Source organism: Manacus candei, unplaced genomic scaffold (genome assembly GCF_025592945.1).
Source record: "Manacus candei isolate 608988 ecotype Guabito, Panama unplaced genomic scaffold, ASM2559294v1 h1tg000076l, whole genome shotgun sequence".
NCBI classification, from domain to species: Eukaryota; Metazoa; Chordata; class Aves; order Passeriformes; family Pipridae; genus Manacus; species Manacus candei.
Window position 1 is genome coordinate 3,997,908 of NW_026138124.1, and position 14,178 is coordinate 4,012,085.

Sequence of the window (14,178 nt, forward strand, 5' to 3'; positions counted from 1 at the left end):
GTATCACCAGGCTGCTTTTATTCTTGAGGTCTCTTAGGCTTTTGATCTCAGTGATGTCTTTGATAAGGAGCTTTACAAACTGTGAAATGTGGTTTAAGAACAGCAACCCTTGCTTTCTTTGGATTAGGTTAGTTCTTATTGTTATTCCCTGTGATTTTTGGTATTTGTGCCTGCATTCAGTTTTGAGCTGTGTGATGGCAGCTGGAGGCAACATTTTTTTCTTTGTATATGAGTAGAATTTGCTCACTAACTCCATGCTGCTACAAAAAATTCCCTTTTAAATCCTCTAAGCTATTTGCATTAATCCTCATTACTGTATTTTGTGCATTTGTATAATTTGCTTTTGCCTATTGCTGCATTTTTCTCTTGTACCTTAGAAAGCCTTAAAATAGGAGTTCTGACATGGAAAAGGCCATGTTAGAAGATTGCAGATAACTGTTGGTTTTCTAGTGGCTGTTCTTTTCATTGCTGTGGAGGCTTAATGAGCAAGTTTGACTCCAGGGCAAGGCCGAGGCTGCTCTGAACAGCAGTTTCCATCAGGATTCCTTTGAAATGAAGCATCTATGAACCTGCCAGCTTTTATTTTTTGTTATTGGTGCCTCCTGCATTCATCAGGGCACGGTAAAGGGTGCAGCCACACAAAGGTGCTGCCTGGAAACCTGGGGGGACCAATAGTGATGCACTTGGAGCAGCTACCAAAGCATGTTTTGGATATTAATGCCTAAGTCTAGAAGTGGCACAATCCCTCTGACCTCCTGTTTTATGTGTGTGCTTTCAACCAAAACCACCACCCTGTCTCCTCAGGAATGACTCTGTGAGGACACAGAGAATGTTTTCTAACAGAACCTTAAGCTGATGGAGGGTGGGGTTAGATGGGATATGGGAAGAAGTTATATTCCTTGTGAGGGTGGGGAGGCCCTGGCACAGGTTGCCCAGAGAAGCTGTGGCTGCCCCATCCCTGGAAGTGTCCAAGGCCAGGTTGGATGGGGCTTGGAGCAACCTGGGCTAGAGGAAGGTGTCCCTGCCCATGGCAGGGGATGAAACAAGATGAGCTTTAAGGTTCCTCCAGCCCAAACCATTCCATGCCATACATGTTGCTGAGGATATGCAGCATTTGTAACGTGGCATCCCCTGGATGCTGGGCTTGGCTCCTCACTTTAGCAGAGTATTTACATTGTAAGACCTTCCCTAGAGAGTACAGAGTGTCATGTTCTCCTCTCCCCTTTCTCTTTCAGGCCATGGCTTGTTTGCTTCTCCACAAGGTTCTGCTACTTCATGAACTGAAGCTCTTCGTGACAGAGGAGGAGTGGGAGGAGTTGATCAGCAGAAGCATCAGCCAAGTGACAGAGGTAACGAGCTCTGAGGTGCCTCACGTGCCGATAGCGTGTGACGGGTGCTCCTTTCACCGCCGCGCTGCTCGGCCTCACAGCTGCAGTCTGGGCCTGTGTCAGCTTAACTGGTCTTAGGGGCCTTGTGCTGCTTGCAGCAGGTGTGAGCAGTGCCCACCAGGATGGCAGAATTATTGTAACATCACTGATCAGGTGGATTTTCACAAGAGTGCAAGAGGTGTGCCTGGTGCAGCTCTGTGACTCCTGTGTCTGGATCCAGTAGACAGAGCTCGAGTTTTAGGGAATACACTCATACAGATCAATTTAAGGTGGTTTTCTTTTTTCTTTTTTTTTTTTTTTAAATTGAATGTAAAGGTACTGGGAGCATTAATTTCAGGACATCATGGAAGTTCTGTATCAAAATGAACTTCAGGGCCAAAGAAGTAGAGCTGAGGTGCACTAGACCTTTGGCTCCTGGTGTTCTGCAGGCCTTCTGGACCAGACTCCTGTGCTCATATTGTTTGTCAGGGAAACCTTAAAATACACTGGAAAATAAACCAGTGACAGAATTTGCAGGGCTGGCTCCTGAGTCATGGCAAGGGCAGATTGTACCTGAGGAGAGTTCTTAGGTGCAGCTGTTACCTGGGACATGGTCTGTGGGACAAGAGATGGAAGAAGCAAATGCCATTCACTTGTGTTCTTGGGGACTGACGTGGGGTGAACCAGGCAGCCAAATTAATGTTGTGAGGTGGTGACTAAACTTGATGACGTGGGAGATTCCAGTCTTGGAATTCCTGTGTAACTGTAATAATGATCTCTTTCTAAGTAGCTTTCATCCTCTGCTTACTTCCTCAGATGCTGGTTACATGGTAATTTAGGCTGTGCTGTAATTTGACAATAAGATCTGTTTCCTTTAGTTAAGGAGGGACAAAATCTAAGCAAATCTAAATCAAGGAATTTAAAGGTGCTGTTTGTAATTCTTGAGGAATCAGGTAATCCTGGGTTTCATTAAATAGTTTTTATTTAATGATTGCATCAGGAACCCAATGGGTGGAGTTAGGCATGATTTTATTACTCAGCTACATAAAACATGCCACTCCTCCCAGCCTGGTCATCTCCATGTTTCTCTCTAGAAGCTGAATACCTGCAGGACTTGGTGATGCTCTGGGAAACCACAAACATTTACAATGCCTTTATGTTGTTCTTGTCAGGGAAAGTTTAGCATCTTGCAGCCCAGCCAGGATTTTAATGAGCTTTGCTACCAAAGCTTCCTCAGTGCCTCTCATTTCTGTGGTCATGTGTGTTTAAAGAAAAATTCCTGAGAAATACTGTCAGTTTGTTTGGGTTGTCCAAGGTTTACCCTGTGGGCAGGAGGCCTCCCATACTGTTAACTGGCAGTGGCATACAGGTTCTGGTTCTTTTTTTGGCCTGAAAAAGCCCTGAGATAACATTTTTACACAGTGCTGTTGGTGTTCATGCATGTGCTGGGTTTTGTCTCCCTTCCTGCTGCTCCTCCCCTGCACTAACCCAGTGCTGGCCATGGGGCTGGGGCAGCTGCATGTCTTTAAATGTTGCTGTAATTAGGAGGGATCAAGGTCTTCATATTCCATATAACAATTTTGATTCATAGCCAAAAGCTGGCACTTTCTGCTGCAAAACTTTCTAAAGCTGCAAAATGTATTCTTGTGTCTTTCTGGTGGTGCAGAAATGTTCATTTAACTGGTAATAGCTGTAAAAACATGCAGTGTCTCTGTGGTGTGGTAGAACAATACTGGTACTGTCACTGATCTCCTCTGGAGATGGTGTAAAATCCCTTCTAGCAGAAGTAAGATTACTTACTACTTACTTACTTACTACTGAGAGCTGGGTGATGCTGTGGAAAATAATGGAGTTCTGCTGCCCTACCTCTAGTGGCAACATCTGCATTTGTTGTCATTGGTCATTCCTGCCACTGTCCCTCACAAATAGCTGTTTTAAGAGCAAAAAATGGTAATGTAGAATTTTATACCCACGGAGAAGTCTGCAACTCTTTAACTGATGTGCACTTGTAATTCTAGCAGCACTGTTGGTCACAAGGAGACTGTCACCTGAAGGCTTTGCTACACTGTGTCCTGGGTCAGTTTTGCAGCTCTGGGGCTGCAGGATTGCCATGGCAGGTGTAAGGCTGGGAGAGAGGATGGGATGTTATCTCCTGGTGCCTGCCTGCTTGTCCTGTCCCCCCTCAGGGACTGCATTGCCTTCCTGGAGAGATCCCTTGGTGAGGAGCATCCTCACCCGGGGAGCCTGGGGTGGGTTTAGGCACTGATATGTGCTGGAACTGGGGAAGAAGCAGTGAGAGAAAAGTGCAGTCTTGGATATCATTGAATTATGCAGGCAAAGCTACGAGGCAGATGAGGGAGAATCAATGGCCAGGAACGTTCAGTGAAGAGACAGCTTCCCAAAATAGCCCCGGCCGCTGCGAGGCACTGGCTCTTGTGCTTACATAAACCAACTTGACCTTATTTGTTCCCACATTGTTTAAGCATGCTTATAAAACATACATCCCAGCCATGAGGGATTCATGTTTGCCATCTCCTTACTGCCAGTGAGGCAGGTCTTGATATCCCAGCAGGTACTTTGGAGTTGTCTCCTTCCTGTGAGAGCCCTGCTTGCTCTCGGGGCTCTTGGCTCGTGCTGCTGGCTCAGCTGGGCAGAAAGTCTCCTCCACAGCCCCGGGACTGCAAAGGTGAGGGAGCAGAGAAATAGCTCTGGCACAATTTTGTTGCATCCCAAGTCCTGAATAGTTACTTTACACAAAGCAGAACCTTGCTGTGGCTGTTCAAGTCTGTTCTGACTCTGGGAGTGTGGATGGCTTGGTTGTGTCCGTGGTGTAAAGACAGAGAGTTGCTTCAAGTTGTAAATGACAGAGCTCACCTGAGGTGCTGGAACATCTGACAGAAACTTCTCTGAGAGCTTTGTTCTTTATCAGTAGGTCTCAAAGTGCTTTACAAAGGAAATTCAAACCAGCGAGTTGTTGATGTAATTGAGAAAATATTTTGCAGAAACCCACGAGTTAATGCATTTGGTTTGCTGGAGTTGTTCACCCTGTTTTACAGGTGCCACGCTTGGCTGGGAGCTGAGCCAGCAATCAGACTCAGGTCTCCTGAGTCATCCCAGAGACCCTCTCTGTGCATGGACAATCTGACTGTCTCTAAACTTGGCTTCAGAACAGCCCCAACCAGCTCTGTCCCAGGGGCATCTGTGCTGCTTGCTGTGAGTTCAAACTGTGTGGAGTCAGGCAGTGAGGTAGTGGCAGAACCTGAGAGGTCCAAGTTCCCCATTCCATGCAGGAAGCTCTCACCCAGTTTTGGTGAGGGATCTCATACACTCTTTTTGACTCTATCAAGCACATCTCAGTTTGATCTTTCGGCTCTCCCAGTTGTCAGTGTGGGCACATTTTGGTGTTTGTTCCCCTTGTTAGATATATTTCTGGTTTCTTTCTGATGTGTTACAAAATTACTGTCTTGGCTTTGGAGTGATCTTGAACCTGTGCCAGTTTTTTAGTGGCTCGCTGACAGATTTGGGGCAGGAAGCTCCACGTTCAGAATACATCATTTTATTACTCTTTTTTGTCATCCTTTTCCAAGGAACCAGCTTGCCCTCCTGAACTCCTAACTTGTGCTGAAACTCCCAGTTATGATGTGAAAGTCAAAGGGAGCAGGATTTTGAGGGATAGTCCAGAAAATGTATATTTTACAACTGTAAACCTTAAGAGAACAGCCCTCAGAAAACTGTTGTTAAAACTGCTTTCTCTGGCTTGTACACAGAGGTTTCCTGAGGGTTTCCTTTGCCTCTCCCCTGCAGTAAGTACATCATAGGAAGGGCCCAACTTTGCTACTGTTTTTCCCTTTGCATGTTGTGTCAGTGCCATAAGGGATGGACAGCAGCGTTCAGGTTGGCTGTTTGAAACCCAGATGGGATCGAGGCATCCTGGAATGGAAAACTGCTGACAGCAGTCTGATACCAAAGCTCAGTGCAAGACCAAAGCACTCCCAGTCACCAAACTGGAGGCTTTCAGATAAATACACAATCCCAGTGAGATCCATGGGGTGCCTCCTTCCACGTAGGTGGTTGCTTAGGTTTGGACTGGGCAGGCAGCAAGGCATGAATGTAGGCAGGCAGGGAACTGCATGGCCTGGGAAGGGATGGGATGGATAACCCAAGACCTCTTTTCCATATCATTTGGGAGTTACTGTGTGCTCCCTGCAGACCTCTGTTGTCTGGCATTCCAGGGTTTTGTTGCTGTTGTGTTGTTCAGTGAGGGATTTAAAACAAGCTGGAGCCACTGAGGATGTGTGGGGGAGAGAGGGATGTACTCTCTGGCCTTCCAGTGTAGACATGCCCTTAATTTCTGAAGGGCATCACATTTGATGATCGGTGTCTTAATTTGTAGGGAGATAAATTATTAACAGTGACTTCATCAAATCTCTAAAAAAGCCATTCTTCAATTTTTTTTCTTGAAGATTGCCTCAACTTTTATCTGTCCATCTTCATGAATTCTTAATTCATTGCCCTTTCTCAGCCTCTTAGCTTGTAAAATGAGGCCAGTAGTGATTTAACTGATATCTTCCATGTGCATTCAGAATACTGGATTTCTCTGTGGAGAATTCCTTCTCCTCCACTCCCTCAGCTCTCCTGTGTGGCTTTTCCCTGCTGCATTTTCATATGGTCTTTGGGAAAAAAAAAATCAGATCATTAAACTGGGGGAAGCATTGGCATTTTCTGTGATAATGGCTCCTGGATTTTTTGGTTCCTCCCTCTAATAACAGCCAAAATAAACATCACCAAAAATGCCCTTTAGTTACACCCTTCAGTGTGTGGGTCTGCTTAGTCCCCTGCCTTCCTCCTTTCTTTCAGTCAGGGACAAGCAGAGACTTAGTGGTTCCTTCCCTTTGTAGGCACATCTTGATGACTTGTTTCTGTTACAGATGCAAGGAAATAAGTTTTTAACATTTATACTTTCAGTCTTCAGCAACTTAGAGAGGACAGAGGGAGGAGGGACTGTCAGTGCTTCTTTTCCTCTTTAAGTGCTCTTGGCAGCAGCTGCTGCTCTGTGCAGGTGAGTAGTGTGAGAACTTCTCCTTGTGTACCTTGTGTACATGGAGTTAGAAATGGATGTGGCTCTGTGGATAGATGGAAACTGGAGTGAAGAGGCAGACTCTTCCCTCATCTCTTCTTTGTCTTGCATGATTTAGCCCTAAGTTCTGAGTTTTCTATTGTATAGTGAGTATTGTCATGAAAAGTATTTGGGGCTGGCATGTCCTGGGTTTGGAAAGCTCAGAGCTGAGTCCTGACCCTGTTGTGGTCTGTGTCAGTCATGTTACTTGGCCTCTCTGAGCCTCTGTGAGGTAGAGGGAATGATGCTGCTTCCCTTCCTCCTTCTCAGGAGAAGTGTGAGCATAATTACAGGTGAGGTGAGGGTGCTCACATCAGATAATAACAGGAACTACAAGCAGCACGATACCAAAATCCTTCATTTGATTGTCAGTTTGTTGTTAACCTCTCAATAGCAGAGGAAGGCTGTGCCCCTCCCAAACCTCTCCTGTGTGTCAATGTGGGAAATCTTGTGCTTTGGCTCAGGAAATGGAAATGCACTTGCAGGGCCTCAAATGCACTTGCAGGGTGTGATTCCACCACAGGGGCCTGAGCCGCATCGACACCAAAATCCCAAGTTGCTCTGGGACCCTGCAGGCAGCACAGAGCCAGGGAAAAGCTTGGATCTTGGCCTTTAGAGCTCAGACCTTCTTGGTGCTTCCTGGTCAGGACTGTGGGCATTCCATGAGGTGGGAATTGTGCTGAACTCTGCTGCTGGAGGAGAGAGTTTGTTTACCTGAGCAACCCCAGGCTGTGCTGGGGGGTAAGGCCATGTGTTCCGTGGAAGGTCTTGGCACTGTGTCCATCCATGAATCTGCACATTTATCCATCAGCATGAGGGCTGGGGTGGGGGAGGAGGGGGTGGATGGGGATAGCACAGTGTGTGGAAGGAATGCAGGTTGGCCAGGCTTCTCCAGCTCCTGGAGCAGTGATGGATCTGTCGGGCTGAGCCCACGGAGGGCAAGGGCTGTTTGTTGTGAACAGTGGAACAGGCTGAAGGATGTGCTGGGAATGCATAAATACTGAATGGGGTTCAAACTTCCAGGTGGGAAATGTGCTCATCTCTGGTAGCAGGACACTCCCTGGCACTCAAGGTGCTGCTGTGGTTTGTAAGTCTGGTCTGAGTGTCCCCCACTGGTCCCTGTGAAAGGGACAGAAGTGCAGGCAGGTGTGGATGTGGAGACTTCCAGAAACACGGCCTGGCTCTGTGTAACAGCTTCCAAATTCCCCTGCAGGGAGTTGGGCAGGGGCTGGGATGCTGACTTTGGCTGTAGGTGCACATGCACCACTTCTCGCTGTGTGCCTGGTTTCAGGAGTGTCTTGGGCTTAGACTAAAATCCTACCTGGGAAATGGAGGCATGGATCTGTGTGGTTAACTGCTTGCAAGCCCTCTGTCCTACTTGTGTGACTGAATCACTGTGGATATTCACCTCCTGTGCTCTGACAAACTTGTTTTACACTTTGTGAAGATGGAGGAATGCTGTGAAGTGCAGTGAGAGATGGAGTGTGCAGTGGTTGGGATACCTCCGTGTGTCACATGGAATATAAGAAAAAGCACTGATTGTTAAGATGCTGAGGGTGTGCTGTTCTCTAGAGGTCCAAGAGGCAGAGAACTTTGGATCCAGGAGTGCCCTCCTCCAGAAAGAGCCAGAGGGTTTTGGAAGCAACGTGTCTGACATAACAAGGCATAAAACCATCTCTGCCAGCTGAATCTATGTAGGGTGAGGCAGGAGCTGTACTGCTGTATTGGCTTGAGATGAGATGGGAGTTCCAGCTGTGAAAACTGCCTCCATAGTTTCTCTTTTTGGAAAATGACCTGCCCAGATCTGCTGACAGCTCAGATGTATGGGCATGATTAACCATCACAGGTATTGCTGAGCTGGAACTGGAACTGAGATTCCCTGTGAAGTGGGACTGGCTGTTACTGAAGGAGCAGAGTAAGAAAAGCAGAAAGTGGGAGAAAAGCAACATAAATCAGCAGGTGATGCAAGTGTAGCTGTTGGGTATAAATCTTGTGGTCTCTCTGCTTTTAGTATTGAGTGATTGGCTTGTGTGACCCTTGGGTTGGTAATGCTTTCAGAGGGCAGGGAAAGGGAGATTTGGATACCTCTGGAACAGCACATGGCAGAGAATCACACAACAGGTGGTTAGACTAGTTCTTCTGGGTTTTCCCTTAACACTCCACCACTGACCTGTAGCATAGCTGGAAGCAAACCCCTGCTTTGTGCCTCAGTCTTGTTATGTAAAACAGATCCTTGTGCAAGTCCCTGTGATCTGATCAGTGTTTGGGGCTCTCCCAAGGGGGCTGCAGAGGACTGAAACACTGCTTCTCTTTTTAAGGCATGTTTGCCATGTGTTGCAGTTTGCCATCTGTTACATAATAGCCTCTGCTTTAATTTTATTATTGTATTGTATAGATTCCCCAAATGAAATCACCACGGGCCTGTAAAGTGACTGACCCCTGCAATTGGGGTGGCAGAGCTGATTTCACCTCTGGGGGAGCTGAGTGAGGGAGCAGTGCTTGGTACCTTATGTAGCAAGAAGTTATGACAGATACTTGGGATTAAGTTTGGGACAGCTGCTTTTGAGGTCTGGACCCAGTTCCCATTGAGGAGACTTGGGATTTCATTCCCAGGGAGCTGTTCCCCAAGGCTTGCCAGCAGTCCCAGCCCAAAGGCAGCTTTTTTTACATAACCAGAGTGAGAATGTTTGTGTTGGTGTCTCATACTAACACAAATAACACAAATCCCATCGGAGCAAACCCTCCACTGTGTGCACTCCCTGCTGTGGGAGGAGGAGAGTGAAGCAATGCCCAACAGGAGATACCATCTCATGGAATGCTGGTGGGGAAGTGCCCTGAGTGGTGAGATCAGGATAATGAGTGGCACTGGGCTGAGCAGGAATTGGGCTGTAGACTTTAAGGAAGTTTGACTGTCACAACCATGACACATACAGAGGTGCTGGTGTCTCTGTGCTCTTTGGAGTAAATTTCTTTTGCACACTTTGCAGCAGAAGCAAAAGGGGAGAAGAAGACCCATGTTGAGAAATAGTAAAGCTTTATGTAAATCCAGCTTCCCCAAAGCCAACCCATTCTGATTCTGGGCTAGAGAAAATTGTGCATTCTGTAGGAATGAATTATCTGCTGCTTCCTTGCTGCTCCTTTGGCTTCTCCAGTCACCCTCCCTCTCTTCCTTGTTCCTTCCTGGTCTTTGAGAGCTGTTTTAAAGTGACCCATTTCAGTAGGGAGCTATTTGTTTGCAGAGCATCTAAATTGTACCAGATTGCTTCTGGCTGTTTACACTGGTGGAACTGTGCTTGTGCTTCCAGACTCATGCAAAACTCTGCTTTTAATAGATATTTAGTCAGTAGACCAGTGATATTTTCCATCTCCAGCTGGGCCAGCCACCCTTTTCATTCCACAGCTCTGCATGAGTTTGGTCGGGCACCCCAAACTAGATGCACATCCCAATCTCCTGAGCACCTGAAAACGGCTTCCAGACTGCTGAAAATCAGCCCCTCAGGTGTTGCTCAGAGCTACAGGACTTTTCTGTTACTTCAGTAGGATTTGTTTCAAACCCTTCAAAGCATCAGGGGCAGCAAGAACAGGCAGAGTCAAGCCAGCAGGATTTAAATGCAGTCGTCTACATCACTCATCTACAGTGAAGAGAAAATGCAATTTATTTTTAACACCTTTTTAATTCTAAAGTGTTTGTATATGGAACAGATGAAATGACAGCTGACTTCACTGTGGCTCCATCTCAGCACTGCCCTGATTCCTCTTGTCCCCAGGAGCTGACAATCCATACTGATTTTCTCTCCCTGTGAACTTGTGCACAACTTAGCAAGATAAGGATCTCAGTAGCCTCCCTGAAAGCTAATTTAACCACAAGGAATGACTGCTAGCTTGGCAATATTTTGTTCTTGAAACTGCAAAGAAAATATTTATGCAACTCCGATTTTTTTTGTTTATTGTTATTATTATTAAGCCTAATAAACAGAGCGTGCCTGGGCCATGGGGTGTTATATCCTACCTGTGAATATTTATTATTTTTTTCCAATCACACCCCCTATATTTGTTGTTTTACCTGAGAGACGTTAGAGCTGTTGAATTGTGTGACCTTGTAGGTTAATGACAGCTCTGGAATAGAGTTGCAGTGCATCTGCCTATATCAGGAGAGAGTAATTAGCCAGCTATTGATAGTCAGATGAAGTTGCAGCTTGAACTCCAGCCAGCAGGACGTGGTTGCTTTCTAATACAGGGCTTGAGTGGACCATCCTGGACAGGAAATAACTGTATCTCTGTTATTTAAAAAAGATACTCCCAGGGTGTGGAGCCTGCACAGGCAGTAAATAATTCTACTTGAAGGTTGCTGTTTCTGCAGATACATTATCTGGTCTCCCCACTTTTTTGGCTGAAATTGTTCCCTACACTCTTGCTGGGCATCATTATTTGTCTGTTGTGGGTGTCACTACTGAAGCAACTTGCTTTGGGGAATAGATTTCTTATTTCTCCCAGTGTCTGCAGGGATTTTTTACTTTTTTTTTTGCCAACTTTCTGCTGATATAAATGGAGAACAGTTTGCTCAGAGTCCTTAAAATTACTTGCAGTCTCACTGAAGCAAAAGCAATACGTGGTTTGGGAGAGAACAACGACCTCCCACTGCTGGGTAAAGGTTTGGGGCAGGGACTTTTCAGCCTGAGGATGCTGAGCCTGGGGTGGACTTTGCCCCTTGGCTGGTTTGGAAGGTCTAAATTCCAAGCAAAGAAGGGCTTGGCCACAAGTGCAGCCTTCTCAAGAGGGACAGGCTGTGATGGGACATGGCTCTGTCTACGATACACTTGTCCTGGAAATCCTGTTTCGTGTTGGTGTAATCCACGTGGGGTTTGCTGTGCTGAGTGTGTCCACACCCAAGCTGAGTGGGGGAGAAAACAACCATGTAAGCAGGGCTGCAGGCCCAGCTGCAGGCAGAGGATCAGTGCCCCTGAGCCACTGGGCAGCCTCTTTGATCCAGTTACCTTTTTATGGCTATTTTCTGCCCTTTTCCACTCGTAAATAACTGGCTTTTATTTGACCTATCTTTGGAGTGATTTTCCTCTAAGCCAGACCTTTCACTGTCTCAGAAACCCCACAGCACATAAAGGGAACACAGGGGAGATCTTTCCCTCAGTTATTTCTGTGAATTTAAGCTTGACAAGGCCTGTTCTAGACTGGCTCTTGGGATTTCCTGGGCATAAGCTGTGATGGATTTTTGCAGCAGTGCTTTACTCAGCTCCTGCAGCTGAGTAGCTGTGGTCCCTCAGGTGAGTCTGTTGTCTGGCAGCCTCCTGGCCTTGCCAGAGCAGGGGCAGAGATTATTTTACCTCTTTTTCTCCAGGAAGCAGCAACATGTCTCCAGTTCTGCTTTAGCTTTAGGGAGAGCAGCAGGGTGGGACCTCTGTGGTATTGCTTGCTCTTATGTTGTCCAGCTGTTTCTGAATTAACCTGGGCATCAGCAGCTTCCACCAGGTGCCCTCCTGAGCTTTTCCAGAGTTTGGTGGGTTTTGTGTTCCAGAGTTATTTTGTTGAGAGGTGAATCCTGCCATTAATTACTTGTTTTCTGCTTTCTCCTGAGACATGTGATTTGTTTCCCCATTTAACGTGTGTTTCTTCTCAATCTTCCCATTTAATTTGCAGTGTTTGAAAACACTTGGAAACCCCATCATGAAGGCTGAGAAAGAGAAAGTTGCCAAGAGCTTGGAGCTGTTGAACTTTCTCCTCAAAACTGTGACAGAGCAGGTGAGTGTGTGACCCAGTGTGTGGCAAACGGCTGTTTTCTGAGTATCTTTTAAATGTCACACTTGGATTTTGCCTTGTGACTGCTCTGTCCCACCTCATTTCCTACCAAAGGTACCCCTAGAGGGGATGCCTGGTTGGATCTGAGGACAGAAAAAGCCCTCCAGTCTGAAGGAGCTGATCTCCAAGGGTTTGCTGAAGGATTTGTGCCGTGTTCAGCAAACACATGTGGCACCTCCTTTCTTATCAGCAGAAATAAAACCTGGGGTACAGGGAGGGTGGATTTTGTCCCAGGTGATTGCTCTGTCCTCTCCACTGAACCCCAGAGATTCTGATTCCCAAAAACTGAGACTTACTCAGTAGCTTTATGAGTGGGAGTGAAGCTTTGTTCTGGGGCTTTGTTTCCCTGATGGAAAACGACTTTTTTGAACACGAGAGGATTTTCTATAGGTGACAAAATATGTCTGTAATATGGTTTTACTTACTGGAGCAAAATACCCCGAGCAGCAGAATTGCTGAAGCCCAGTTTCCTACTGATAAGCCCTGGGCTCTGACCACAGCCTGTTTCTTTGTGAAGACCTAATAGGAAAGTGGGTAGAGAAGAGAGATTATTTCCAAGGCTCTTGTAGGAGCTGAATTGCCTTTGAGACACCCTTTTCTGCCAGGTTTTGCTGAAATTATCCAGTGGTTTACAGAAGAGGCTGCCAGACCTTTAGAAACCAGACTGAAAGTGCTGCTGCTTTTCTCTTGGTTGGGTGCATGGTCATGTATCTTATTCCCACTGCTCCCAGCCACGGACTGGAAAGGAAACAGAACCAAAGGACCCTCTGGTCCCTTTTATGCCACTACAGTTCTACCTGGCATGTTAGAGGCATGTTAGACTCATGTTAGACTCATGCCTCTCGTGCTGGAGACTCAGTTTTCAGTCAAACCCTGGTGCCTGATGGTGCCTTCAGTTTGTGCTCCCCAGCTGGTGTTGCAGGTGGGCTCAGAGCAGTGGCTCGGAGAAGCCAGGCGGGATTGGTTCTTCTGCCACAGCCTCCCCCTAAGGATCTCCTGTGCCCTTCCTGCTGCTGTGAGTGCCCTTCCTGAGCTCACTTGTCTCTCCTTGCCTCTTGCAGAAGCTGAATGTGAAGCTGACGGAGGTGGAGAAGGTGCTGCTGTCCCTGAACCAGGTGGAAGACATTGGGAATTCGCCCCGGCTTGACTCTCTCTACTGGAACGTGATGCGCTGGCTCAACTACACGTACGTGGGCTGGGAATTCCAGCTTTTGGGCTTGTCTGGGGGCCTCCCTGCCTGTCCTGCTTGTGTCCATTGGTGTGGGCAGGTGGGAAGAGAGAGGAAGTCAAGGCAGGGAGCTCCAGGCTGGAGTTTTGAGTTAAATGGAGCTCCTGGGCTGGTGGGGTAGAGATGCCGCTTGTTTTACTTGTTTGGAATAATACTGGGCTCATTATTCCATGTGCTTACATGCTTAGGATCGGTCCTTTTTGGGAAAGGGTTGTGAGCATGTGTGGTATGTTTGATACCTGCCAACAGAGTGAGACAGCTGATGACCCAAGGACAGTCCCTGCTTGCAGCTGTCCCACATGGCAGCCTGGCTTAAGAGACAAAGCTGCAGAGAAATTTCTAGGCCAGGACGAGTCACTAAGCTCCCATCACATCACTGTGGATTAATTCTGCAGATGGGAGGCTGCCTTGGGAAGTGACTGGATACCAGAGAGTATATGCCAGAACCTTCAGTCCCCTCCAGGGAGCCCCAGCCTGGCTCTTTGAGTGGGTGCCTTGCAGCTCTGGAAGCTGAGGAGCATTCAGTGATTATGCTTCAGTGCTTCACATCGAAAACCAGGCCGTGGAATTAGAGCCTGGGTCCTTTTTGGGCCCCCTCTCTGGGCCCCTCTCTGGTGCAGAGCAGCACAGGCTGGGTGCTGGGGCAGTTGTTGTCA

At 47.1% G+C, this 14,178-nt stretch overlaps 1 protein-coding gene across 1 annotated transcript in view; it reads left to right on the forward strand.

Annotated features, from left to right (window-relative positions):
• MYBBP1A (MYB binding protein 1a) overlaps positions 1–14,178 on the forward strand; it is a 55,950-nt gene that overhangs the window by 40,650 nt on the left and 1,122 nt on the right. Inside the window, exons 24-26 of the mRNA XM_051809279.1 lie at positions 1,236–1,349; positions 12,136–12,237; positions 13,356–13,480. Of these exons, the coding sequence (XP_051665239.1) occupies positions 1,236–1,349; positions 12,136–12,237; positions 13,356–13,480 (341 nt within the window). The remainder of the gene's footprint in view (positions 1–1,235; positions 1,350–12,135; positions 12,238–13,355; positions 13,481–14,178) is intronic.